General features: G+C 35.6%; 1 protein-coding gene and 1 pseudogene across 14 annotated transcripts in view; both read right to left on the bottom strand.

Annotated features, from left to right (window-relative positions):
- Positions 1-13,218, bottom strand: part of Fam184a (family with sequence similarity 184 member A) — a 125,956-nt gene that overhangs the window by 16,926 nt on the left and 95,812 nt on the right. For all 14 annotated transcript variants that reach the window (XR_002485182.3, XM_078019321.1, XM_078019322.1 and 11 more), the window contains one exon: positions 8,471-8,624. Coding sequence is in view for 13 of the 14 variants with exons in the window: in XM_078019321.1 (XP_077875447.1) it covers positions 8,471-8,624 (154 nt within the window). In the remaining variant the exon portion in view is untranslated. The remainder of the gene's footprint in view (positions 1-8,470; positions 8,625-13,218) is intronic.
- LOC106145223 (cytokine receptor-like factor 3 pseudogene) lies at positions 10,369-11,859 on the bottom strand (annotated as a pseudogene).

Below are 13,218 nucleotides of genomic sequence, written 5' to 3'. Positions count from 1 at the left end.
AGTAAAGACATTGTTGTCCATCTACAACTAAAGAAAAATATTAAAATAGACATTATTATTGCTGTGATATATATGTGATTGCATGACCAATGTGATTCTGCAACCTGTATAGTCAGAAAAATGAGAAATTATATCCCATTTGATTCAAATATATGATATTTCAAGATCATTGTACTGTCATGTGTAACTAATTAAAACAAATAAAAAAAGAAAAATATTAAAAAACAAAGAAGGGTACATATGCAAAAGCAGAAAAAACCTGGTCTGCCTGACAAACTATGAGATTTGGTATGGTAGAGGTTGCAGTGCATGTGGTGATACTGGAATAAAATGAAACCCAATCTGAGAAAATTTTAGTAGAAAATGGTTTTTACTTTAACTATAGGTCCCTTGTTCTCAAACTGCAATAAGTGGCAATAATACTCCAATAAGAGCTTGGAGAATACACGTTATCTTCTGAAACATGAATTTTACTTGATGATTTTTTGGGAAATTCATAACTTTTTATCTTTTTTAAAAATATTTTTTAGTTGTCAATGAACACAATACCTTTATTTCATTTTTATGTGGGGCTGACCAGTGCCTGATATGTGTGAGGCAAGTGCTCTGCCACTGAGCTACAATCCCAGCCCCATTACTTTTATCTTAATATGAAAATATGAATAGTGATATAAATGAAGAAAATAAAAATTATAAATTTTTAAACTAAAATACAGAAACTTTGCAGAAATGTTGTGCTTGTAGCTCCTGTAAAGACTTCCACATAGGGCAAAAGTTTATCTCCTCCGGTGTTGAGGGTGTCTTTAAAGAATAACATGTCTGGCCCTAAGGTAGGACATGGGGACTCACTGAAGGACTTAAACTGGGAAGTCATATGGTGAGATTTAAGCATTACAAAGCTCACCATGACTGTAGTCTGGAGGATGAATAGCAGGAAGAAACATCAGCAAGAAGGTTATGGCAATAATCAAGGTAATAAATGACATGACCATGAACCAAGTGTAGCAAAAGGACTAAAGATGAGGAAAGAGATTAAGAAGCACTGAAGAAGAAGAACTGACAAAAAGGATGAGGCAGTGAAAGAGAAAAAAAATTGAATAAAGCTCTACTTTCTAAGATTTGTCAGCTGAGTAAATGGTGATATCATTAATTAGAATGGGAGGTCCAGGAATGAAAACGCATTTTGGCTTGCAGGGAGATAGTGAGCTCATATTTTAAATTGCTGAGTATAAGATGGATTATCTAACATGTAGTAAGAACTATAAATCTGTGAACAAGAGAAGATGTTTGGTCTAGAAATACAAATTTGGAGCCCCAGCACACAGATGGTGGCTTAAGCCAGGGAAGTGAATTTAGTCAATTAGGGAAAGTCTTAAGACTAGAAAACAGACAAGACAGCTGGGGCTAAATCTTGGGAAATGGCAATATTTAATAATACATGAGGAAACAGAAATGGTGAATGAGATTATAGGGTAGATGTCAAAAAAATAGGAATATCATGAGTATATAAACCATTACAGACATCAATCAAGGGGAAAAAGATTCAAGAAGGAGATGGTCTAAGGGCTCACAGGGAAAATAAGGTAACATCTAGTAAGTCATAATAGTTTAGATTTGTAAGTTCAAAAGTCAATGGTAGCCTCAGGAAGAGCAGTTTCAGTGGAATGATGGGGGTAAAACAGACCTGAAGGAGCTTGACAAAAGACTAGTATCTAGAATATGAAGAATGCTCAAAACAATAATAAAAATAAACAATTATAAAAGAAGATATTCAGATGGCAGATGAGAACACAAAAATGTTCAGTATCATTATTAGGAAAATGCAAATTAAAACCACAATGAATTATCACTATACTCTTCTTAGATTGGCTAGGATGTGAGGGAACAGGGTAATTCATACAATACTTAGTGGGGTACAAAATGACATAGCTCCTCAGGAAAACATTTTGGCATTTTTTTAAAAAAATAAACATGTAACTAACATGTATCCCAGCAATTGCACTCTTGAGCCATGGGCATTTATCTCAGAGAAAGGAAAACTTATGTTTATATACAAACTTACACATAATTGTTTATTTATGTATTTTTTTTAATGACAACTTTCTTGTACTTTTCACATTCACAGACTTTTTGTTAGGTGCAAATACTTATACATGGGTCAACTGAAGGCTTTTGCATATCTCTTCTATTCCCTGTTTCTTTCCATACTACATTCATTTATACGTATTTGCTGGACAAAGTGACTGCAGGCATCCTCACATACTTTACATTAATATGAGTTATCTTCACTGTTCATGTTTGATAGAAAGAAGTCTTACCACAGTCTTTGGTCAGGATTACTTTCCCATGAGTTCTTTCATCTATGAGAACATAGTAGGATTGAATGCCTTCCCACATTGTTTATATACATGGGATTTGTGGGTTTTTTCATGTATTCTAATATATCTGGAAGAAATAAAGGCTTTTCCACATTGCTTACAAACATAGGGTTTTTTTCCAGTGTGAGTTCTTTGATGTCTGAGAACATGACTGGACCAACTAAATGCTTTTCCATGCTATGTGCATTTATAAGGTTTCTCTCCAGTATGAGTTCTTTCAATTTTTAATGCAATGGGAAGAACTAAAGGCTTTTCTATACTCCTTGCATAATAGGGTTTCTCTCTACTGTGAATTCTTTCATGATTTTGAAGGGAAAAGGAAGAACTAAAGGCTTTCTCACATCACATACATATAGGGCTTCTTTCCAGTGTGAGTTCTTTTGTTTTTGAAAGGAACTAGAGGCTCTCTCACACTGTTTATAGACATAGGGTTTTATTAAACTGTGAATTTTTGCATGGTCTCAAAAGGAACCAGAATAACCAAAGGATTTTCCATATTGCTGACATACGTAGGGTTTCTCTCCAGTCTGAGTTCTTTCATGTAATTTAAGGGAACTGAAACAGGTGAATGCTTTTCCACATTGTTCACATACATAGGGTTTCTCTTCAGTGTGAATTCTTTTATGTCTGTGACAGGAACTAGATTCACTGAAGGCTTTCTCACAATCTTTACACACATAGGGTTTCTCTCCAGGGTGAGTCCTTTGATGTGTGATGATATTCCTGGTTTGACTGAAAGCTTTTCCACATTCCATATATATATATATAGCATTTCTCTCCATTGTGTATCCCTTAATATATTTTAAGGTAACAGAAAGAGTTAAAGGCTCTTCTAAACTCTTTGAATATAGAGGGTTTCTCCCTAGTGATTGTTTTTTCATGATATTTAAGGGAAAAAGAATAACTAAAGACTTTGCCACCATGCATACATTCATATGTTTTTTTTCCATTGTGAATTCTTCCATGGGTTCAAAAGGAACTAGAACAACTAAAGGCTTTACCATACTGCTTACATACATAGGGTTTCTCTCCAGTGTGAACTGATTCATGTAATTTAAGGAAACTGAGACAACCCAGTGATTTTCCACATTGTTCACATATATAGGGCTTCTGTCCAGTGTGAATTATATTATGTCTATAAAAGAGTCACTGAAGGGCTGGGGATGTGGCTCAAGCGGTAGCACGCTTGCCTGGCATGCGCGGGTCACTGGGTTCCATCCTCAGCACCACATTAAAAAAAAAAGATGTCATGTCCACCAAAAAAATAAAAAATAAATATTAAAAAAGTCTTTCTTTCTCTCTTTAAAAAAAAAAGAGCCATTGAAGTCTTTCCTACAATCCATACATACATAGGGTATCTCTCCAATGTGAGTTCTTCAATGTTTTCTGAGGGAACAGGGAAAATGAAAGGCTTTCCAGCATTGCTCATATACACATAAGGTTTCTGTCCATTGTGAGTTCCTTCATGTCTTTGCAAGTGACTCAAAGAAAAGACGACTTTTTCACATTGCTTACATCCACAGGGTTTATTTCCATTGTGATTTTGCTCATGTCTTCCCAAACTAGTAAAACAACTAAAGAGTCTCCCACATTGCTGACATCCATGGGGTTTTCTGCCACTGTGAACCCTTTCACGGTATTGAAGAGTGCTGTGATTAGTGAAGGCTATACCACATGGTGTGCATATATGTGGTTTCTCTCTGGTGTCAATCCTTTCATGTACTAGAAGGGGACTGAGACACATTGCTTACATTCATGGTGTTCCACTCTGAGTCTTCCCCTGCTTTGCAAGCACTGGTGATAAATAATAGCTTTCCCATATTTCTTTCTTTCTTTCTTTATTTTTTCTTTTTTTTTATTGTTGGTTATTCAAAACATTACATAGTTCTTGATATATCATATTTCACATTTTGATTCAAGTGGGTTATAAACTCCCATTTTACCCCGTATACAGCTTGCAGAATCACATCAGTTACACTTCCATTGATTTACATATTGATATACTCATGTCTGTTGTATTCTGCTGCCTTTCCTATCCTCTACTATCCCCCCTCCCCTCCCCTCCCCTCTTCTCTCTCTACCCCCACTACTGTAATTCATTCCTCCCCCTTGTATTATTTTTCCCTTTCCCCTCACTTCCTCTTGTATGTAATTTTGTATAACCCTGAGGGTCTCCTTCCATTTCCATGCAATTTCCCTTCTCTCTCCCTTTCCCTCCCACTTCTCCTCCTTGATTAATGTTGGTCTTCTTCTCGTGCTCTTCTTCCCTAGTCTGTTCTTAGTTACTCTCCTTATATCAAAGAAGACATTTGGCATTTGTTTTTTAGGGCTTGGCTAGCTTCGCTTAGCATAATCTGCTCTAATGCCATCCATTTCCCTCCAAATTCTATAATTTTGTCATTTTTTAATGCAGAGTAATACTCCATTGTGTATAAATGCCACATTTTTTTTTATCCATTCATCTATTGAAGGGCATCTAGGTTGGTTCCACAGTCTTGCTATTGTGAATTGTGCTGCTATGAACATCGATGTAGCAGTGTCCCTGTAGCATGCTCTTTTTAGGTCTTTAGGGAATAGACCGAGAAGGGGGATAGCTGGGTCAAATGGTGGTTCCATTCCCAGCTTTCCAAGAAATCTCCATACTGCTTTCCAAATTGGCTGCACCAATTTGCAGTCCCACCAACAATGTACAAGTGTACCCTTTTCCTCGCATCCTCGCCAGCACTTATTGTTGTTTGACTTCATAATGGCTGCCAATCTTACTGGAGTGAGATGGTATCTTAGGGTGGTGTGATTTGCATTTCTCTGACTGCTAGAGATGGTGAGCATTTTTTCATGTACTTGTTGATTGATTGTATGTCCTCCTCTGAGAAGTGTCTGTTCAGGTCCTTGGCCCATTTGTTGATGGGGTTATTTGTTATCTTATTGTCTAATTTTCTGAGTTCTTTATATACTCTGGATATTAGGGCTCTATCTGAAGTGTGAGGAGTAAAGATTTGTTCCCATGATGTAGGCTCCCTATTTACCTCTCTTATTGTTTCTTTTGCTGAGAAAAAACTTTTTAGTTTGAGTAAGTCCCATTTGTTGATTCTAGATGTTAACTCTTGTGCTATGGGTGTCCTATTGAGGAATTTGGAGCCCGACCCCACAGCACATAAGTCGTAGCCAACTTTCTCTTCTATCAGATGCCGTGTCTCTGATTTGATATCAAGCTCCTTGATGCATTTTGAGTTAACTTTTGTGCATGGCGAGAGAAAGGGATTCAGTTTCATTTTGTTGCATATGGATTTCCAGTTTTCCCAGCACCATTTGTTGAAGATGCTATCCTTCCTCCATTGCATGCTTTTAGCTCCTTTATCAAATATAAGAAAGTTGTAGTTTTGTGGGTTGGTTTCTGTGTCCTCTATTCTGTACCATTGGTCCACCCGCCTGTTTTGGTACCAGTACCATGCTGTTTTTGTTACTATTGCTCTGTAGTATAGTTTGAAATCTGGAATCGCTATACCACCTGATTCACACTTCCTGTTTAGTATTGTTTTTGCTATTCTGGGTCTTTTATTCTTCCATATTAATTTCATGATTGCTTTCTCTATTTCTACAAGAAATGCTGTTGGGATTTTGATTGGCATTGCATTAAGCCTATAGAGAACTTTTGGTAATATCGCCATTTTGATGATGTTAGTTCTGCCTATCCATGAACAGGGTATATTTTTCCATCTTCTAAGGTCTTCTTCAATTTCTCTCTTTAGGGTTCTGTAGTTTTCATTGTATAAGTCTTTCACCTCTTTTGTTAGGTTGATTCCCAAGTATTTTATTCTTTTTGAGGATATTGTGAACGGAGTGGTTGTCCTCGTTTCCATTTCAGAGGATTTGTCGCTGATATACAGGAATGCCTTTGATTTATGCGTGTTGATTTTATAACCTGCCACTTTGCTGAATTCATTTATTAGCTCTAATAGTTTCTTTGTAGACCCTTTTGGGTCTGCTACGTATAGAATCATGTCATCTGCAAATAGTGATAATTTAAGTTCTTCTTTTCCTATTTTTATGCCTTTAATTTCTTTCGTCTAATTGCTCTGGCCAGTGTTTCGAGAACTATGTTGAACAGAAGTGGTGAGAGAGGGCATCCCTGTCTTGTTCCAGATTTTAGAGGGAATGCCTTCAATTTTTCTCCAATCAGAATGATGCTAGCCTGAGGCTTAGCATAAATTGCTTTTACAATGTTGAGGTATGTTCCTGTTATCCCTAGTTTTTCGAGAGTTTTGAACATAAAGGGATGCTGTACTTTGTCGAATGCTTTTTCCGCATCTATCGAGATGATCATATGGTTCTTATTTTTAAGTCTATTGATGTGGTGAATAACATTTATTGATTTCCGTATATTGAATCAGCCTTGCATACCAGGGATGAATCCTACTTGATCATGGTGCACAATTTTTTTGATATGTTTTTGTATCCGATTCGCCAGAATTTTATTGAGGATTTTTGCATCTAGGTTCATTAGAGATATTGGTCTGTAGTTTTTTAAAGTGACAAAATTATAGAAATGGACAATAGATCAATGGTTGTCAGGAATTACGGATAGGAAGGAGAGAGAAGTAGGTGAGGATACAAAAAGACAAGAAGAATTCTCATAGTGCTGCAAATGTTCTGTATCTTGATAGTATCAATGTCAATATAGTGGTTATATCATTATTATAATATGATATTTTACATATATTACTATAATATATGTAAAATATCATATAATATATTTTATATGATAAGTATAAAATATCATATAATATGTCACCACAGGGCAACTGGATAAAGGGTACAAGGAATTTCTTCGTATTCTTCCTTAAAACTACATGTGAATTTATAATTACCTTAAAATAAATACATTTTTTGAAAAACTCAAAACACCTTGTCATTAAAAAGATATTTAAATAATGTTTCAATGGGTTAAACACTAATAGTTACAATACCTGGCCTGTAAAACTCTCCTCACATAGCTGTGGAACTGTGTATTCCCCTTTGGCCAGAAATATCCCACTCAAGTACTAGCCATGCCCTATTCTGCTTGGCTTCCAAGAAAAGACAAGATTGGGCACATTCACGGTGATATGGCTATGTAGACTCCCTTTGGCCATAATTATATAAAGGCCACCTCTGCTTTTGACAATCAGCTCTGTGCAAATTCAGAGCATGAGTTCATTTTTTAGTTCTCTTTGCTTAGCAAAATCTCTAGCATATACTCAGGTACTTCACAGACCTTTAGTAAATGTTCATACTTAATATGCTTTTAGTGCTAGCTATTACAGTGTCTTTTCAAGTAGAAAGGAGAGAGAACTGTAATGACTTGGCCAAAGACTCCCAGTAGCAATAGAGAAGAAGAGGGTCAAATGGCTTTCCCTTTGAGGCCCCAAATATTTATAACACTTTGTTCTTGTTTGCTCCCAATTCCTACTTGAAAATAATATGCACTAAACTGTGACAAACATGCAATAAAAATATTAGTAGAATTTAGAATAAAACCAAACAGTAGAAAATCAGATGGTCGGAATAACAAATTGCCAAATGACACTAAAAATAAACAAACAAATAAAAACAACATAAAAAAAACAAAGCAAACACACACACACACACACACACACACACACACACATATATATATAGTTTTTCTTTAAAAATAAACTTCTATGAAAAGACCCATTCTGTAGATTTAAACCCCATATAAAATATATCTTGACAAAAAGGCAGACCTAATCATTAAAAGAAAATCCTGAAGTGGAAAAATCAATATGACTATGTAGTTAAAAGATATATGGTTCCATGGGTCTGTCCATTAGACAGTGACTGAATTCTGAGATGCCTGACTCAGTCCCAAGTATCAATGAGTACTGCTTTCAGCAAGAGTATAGAGAAATCTGAGTAAACTTTCTATTCTACCCACTCTATTCTACCTCACTTGCCTTTTTAAATAAAATATGCTATGCATTTCGATATTATTTTGATGCTTCAAAATTTAAAAATAAAAGTGTTACTTCACAAGAATCTTAAATGGAAAAATATAAATATAAATATGACAAATTATAATCCTTCCAAAATACCAAGCATAGCCTTTCCTTCATCTTCTAATTCAAACCGAAGAGTCTGAAGTTCCTGTTCCATCTCTATCCGGAAGCCCTCCATTGACTCTCGGTGTGCATCTTTCAATGACTGAAGCTCTGCAGAATGTTTTTGTTGTAAATGATTTTCAAGAGCCTAGACAGGAAAAACAAATTTTAAAATGATTAAGTTAGAATATAGGGAACAAATGCAAATAAGACAGGAAATACTTACTAAAACTCAGTTACTAGTTAAGAAGTACAAGGTATTTTACTTCATTTTCAAGAAAATTAAATATAAGATAATCACCATTAGAAAAAAATAGTAGGCTCAGTCTAGTAGAATAAGAATCACCACCAAACCAGTTTGAATCAACGTATTTTGTTTGAATTGGAAATATGAACCTTTTACCTATGGTAGTTTTCAAATAAAATAATTTTCTAAAGCTGCTAAGGGTTATAAATTACCTAAAACTAATAGACAATTCTTCTGTAAGCACATTCAGACCTAGAAAAGAACAGGAGGAAAGCATCACCAAGAAAAGATACCCTTCTTGTCGGAAAAGAGCAATGAAAGCTTTTTTTTTTTTTTTTTTTTAACTTTTGAGTTTTTAATTTTGTTTCAGATGGCTGGGCAAGGTGTCTATATTCTAGAACCTCTTTATAGTCACTAAACATATGAAAGGCACTTATACATAAAAAGGCAAGGAGAAAATTGGTCATTATTATCTAACAGGGAACAAGAGCTCCGAAATAAATTATCTTACAAAAATAATCAAGCTTGCTTTTCCATTTTTCTACTACCTGTAAAAATGAAAAAAATTGCTTTTCAAATGTTAAAAAAGTCTACAAGCTAGTATATCAAATTATGGCTATTATTTTTTCATATTAAGTCCTTCAAATAAATATCTTACATAAATTTAAGTTTAAAAAAAATCAGTCAAGTATTTACCCTGTAGTTCTTTGGTCCACTAATAGACCATTTATCAAACTGACATTAACTGGACTGTAGCTCATAACTACAAATAGTAATATGCATATCATTGACCCTGGAGGCACATATGTGCATATCATATACTTGTGAAATGGCTAACACTGCTGTATTTACTACTTTTATAAGTAGCTTCACCCTGTACAAATCGTCTTTTTTAACAGTACTAGGGATTGAACCCAGGGCACTCTACAACTGAGCCACATTCCCAGCCCTTTTTATTTTGAAACAGGGTCTGACTAAGTTGCTAAGGCTGGCCTCAAACTTGTGATCCTTCTGCCTCAGCTTCTCGATTTGCTAGAATTAATAGCTGTGAACCACTGCATCCTGTATCTTCTATCCTATCTTGAATCAAACTGCAAAGAAAGAACAAAGATAATACTTGCCCATTATATAGGCACTTACTCAGGCACTGTTAAAAAAAGGCAAAAATCATAAAGCTTTTTAGACTTAATGATTATTGAAAATAGGATAAAAGCCAACACTGCTTTCAAATTCCTGAATATACAGTACACAGTCAATGCACTCATGTGGAAAAAACAAGTGAATGAATATTACAGAACTTTGGCTTCTATCTGGTCTGCTCCTGTTCTACTCTAAAGTTTCACATGGCCTTGGATGCTGAAAGAGATTTAATAAAATGTTACATTAACCAACTTTAAGAAGTACAGTGGTAGGGCACAGGACTTTGTTATCTCCCCAGATATTTATAGCTGATTTATTTTATTGTAATTTGCTATTTTTATTAATAGTATGATTAAAAACAAAATTCACTGAATTATGGTTTTGTCCACACCATTCAAACTCTTCTGGCTAAAATATTGCAAAGTGAATCCAGTAGACACTTTTCATTTCCCATTGCCTGAAAGATTAATTTAACTTTAAAACAATAGCAACAACTTGAAAATAGTTAACAACCTAACTGTGTTGAGGACAGAGACAGTAAACCAAGCCAAGCATCCAAAACTTTAAAACACATGAATAGTTTCCATCCAGGATAAAAAGTAAAAAAAAAAAAAAAAAATGAGCATCCAAAGTAAAGAGAACCACAAGACTGATCAAGCAACCAATCAAAAACCACTTGTCTATAATTTGAGCTAATAGTTCGGAGCTTGAAGTTTTCGCCTTCATTATTATCAGTATTCTCAGAGTCACATCTTTGATGTCAAATGTGACAGTGGATCAGGAGGCAACTGCAGGCAACTGATTAGTCATTTCTTGTGCATTTGCAAAAACTGCACCATTGATACTAATGCATGTAGCCTGATCTCGCTGCAGAGTTATATATGTTCTGCTTCTCTGCACATACTCCTATACCATCTCTTCTGTCTGGCTGTCCCACAGTTTCAACTCTGAATGTTAATGTCTGCCCACAGATATAGGTTGGAGTGCTGGAGTAGAGTATACCTGAGGATTCAGAATCATTCCAGAGTGCTATATTTCTTCGACTGCTCAGGTGATATCCCTCAAAGCCAGTTGTCTGCTCATGAGGCACCAACGTAGAATGACCTATTTGGGGGATGCTCCATGGACTCCACTCTTGTTGGACACCTTCTCAGGTGCAGACTCTGAACTGATAATCAACTTTGGGGTCTATGTGCAATACTATGAATTCAGTTTCAGAATCTACATATATATCTTCAAAATGTTTTGAAGAGCATTTTCAGAACTGAAGCCTGTAATCTTAGTCTGCGAAATTGTCATGCACCTTACGCCATCATTCTATGATGCCTTCAGGTTTCTCTATTAGCTTTTCTATTTGCACTGGTGGGAGAGATGCTACTGTTCCATGCTTCAAAATGTTATCTTTAATATGTTAAGAATTGAATCATCCAACTAAGCAGATAAACAAGGCACATCAACCAGTAAAGGCACTTCTGTAAGTTCTCCAGTTGTCTGTGTGAGGCCTTTGTGGTGAAGCTCCAGTTTCTCATTCTGCTCTTCTATACCACCAAGAACGGCAATCTCACCTTCTTACACTAAGTCCTCCGCCGTGTTAACTCCATGTCAGCTTCTGGCAGTCATCTAGTAGCTTAATGGTGTTTTGTTCAATGGTGTCCACCTCTTGCAAAAGAGTCACCAATCCTTCATTGAGGAGCTTCCCAAAGTTTCCCTTTAAATCATTAAAATGTGGTTTGAGGACATCCCTTGTCTGTGATGCACTCTCTTTGACTTGTCTCTGCACCTCCTGCTGCCCCTCCAGCAGGTGACTCAACTCAGGCCTGTAGCTCTGCATGGCCTCCACGTTCTTGTGGCCTTCTGCAGCAGCTCTGGCTCCATTTCCCTGGTCCCTCTCATCAGGCACGTGGCAGGCGTCTGCAGGAGCACATATCGGAGTATGCCCTGCGCTGGCTTGAGGCCCAGGACGGCCTCGCTTGTAGCTGTTTTTTTTTTTTTTTTTTTTTTTTTAACACTCAATCTTTGCTCCTGCATTTGTGTGAAGAAGCAAAATCTCCTGGGAGAAAGTAGATAGGATATTAAACTAAAGACTTCCATGTGATTAGTTTAAAGATCCTAGCCAGAAAGAACAGACCACAACAAGTGGCATAAGAGAAAAACTATGCCATATGAAAAAGAAGAGCTCAGAGTATTTCAAACTTAATAAGAGACCGAACTGTTCAAAAGGGTTTGTTTGTTTTACCATAATTTATAAAATGAAGCAATCCTACAAAAGATTACAACAAGGCTGCATTTCTCTAACCATTGCCCTAAAATACTATTTTTCAAAATTAGCAATTGACTACTTATGTTGTCTTGGAATATTTAATTCTGAAAAATAAAGCATGATTTCTTTTTAATTTTTTTTTGTTTTAGTTATAATTGGACACTTTACCTTTATTATTTTAAAAAATATTTATTTTGTTGTAGATGAACACACAGTATCTTTATTTTTATGTGGTGCTGGGGATCGAACCCAGTGCCTTACACATACGAGGCAAGCACTTTACCACTGAGCTACAGCCCCAGCCCCACCTTTATTTTTTTATTTTTAATGTGGTGCTGAGGATCAAACCCAGTATCCCATGCACATGGTAGGTGAGAATTCTACTGCTGAGCCACAACCACAGCCCTGGGTTTCTTTTAATATAGGTAAAATAAAGGATTTATGCTACTTAGGTAGTTTGCCTATCTAATAAATACAATAAAATCGTAGGTTCTAATTTTCTTTGAGAAAGGATTCAAGTTAAGTGATAAAAGACTGTGTGAAATTAAATTACTGATATGAGAACTCTTATGTTATTCTAGTTCACAAGCGGTATGCAATGAATAGACTGTTTGCAATCAGGCATAATTTTTTTAAAAAAGGAACTTCCTTGACTTTCTGGACAAAATCCATAGACCACAAGCAAGTTAACTTTTTTTTTTTTAGAAATAAGTTCTTTTTGTGAGCAACCTCTTTTTGTAACATATCATTTCTTAAAATAGTGCTTGTGGGCTGAGGCTGTAGCTCAGTGTCAGAGCACTTGCCTTGCATGTGTGAGGCATTGGGTTCGATCCTCAGCACCACATAAAAATAAACAAAATAAAAGCATGCTGTCCATATACATCTACAAAAAAATTTTTTTAAAGTAGTGCTTGTATCTGTCAAAAAATTAAGAAACAATCTATTTAAACTGTATTCTTCTGTCAAATCTTTGTCTTCATTAAAATAAGGTCCTTGAAAGAAATTGAAAAACATAGTGTTAGGAAATTAAATTAAAACAAGTTAGACTAAGACTATTTCAAAATAATATTTTAACACAAAACTGAGTAGTGGATA

The sequence above is a fragment of the Ictidomys tridecemlineatus genome, chromosome 8, assembly GCF_052094955.1.
Source record: "Ictidomys tridecemlineatus isolate mIctTri1 chromosome 8, mIctTri1.hap1, whole genome shotgun sequence".
Taxonomy (NCBI): domain Eukaryota; kingdom Metazoa; phylum Chordata; class Mammalia; order Rodentia; family Sciuridae; genus Ictidomys; species Ictidomys tridecemlineatus.
Note: the sequence above shows the minus strand (reverse complement) of the source record. Positions and strands in the feature narration are given on the sequence as shown.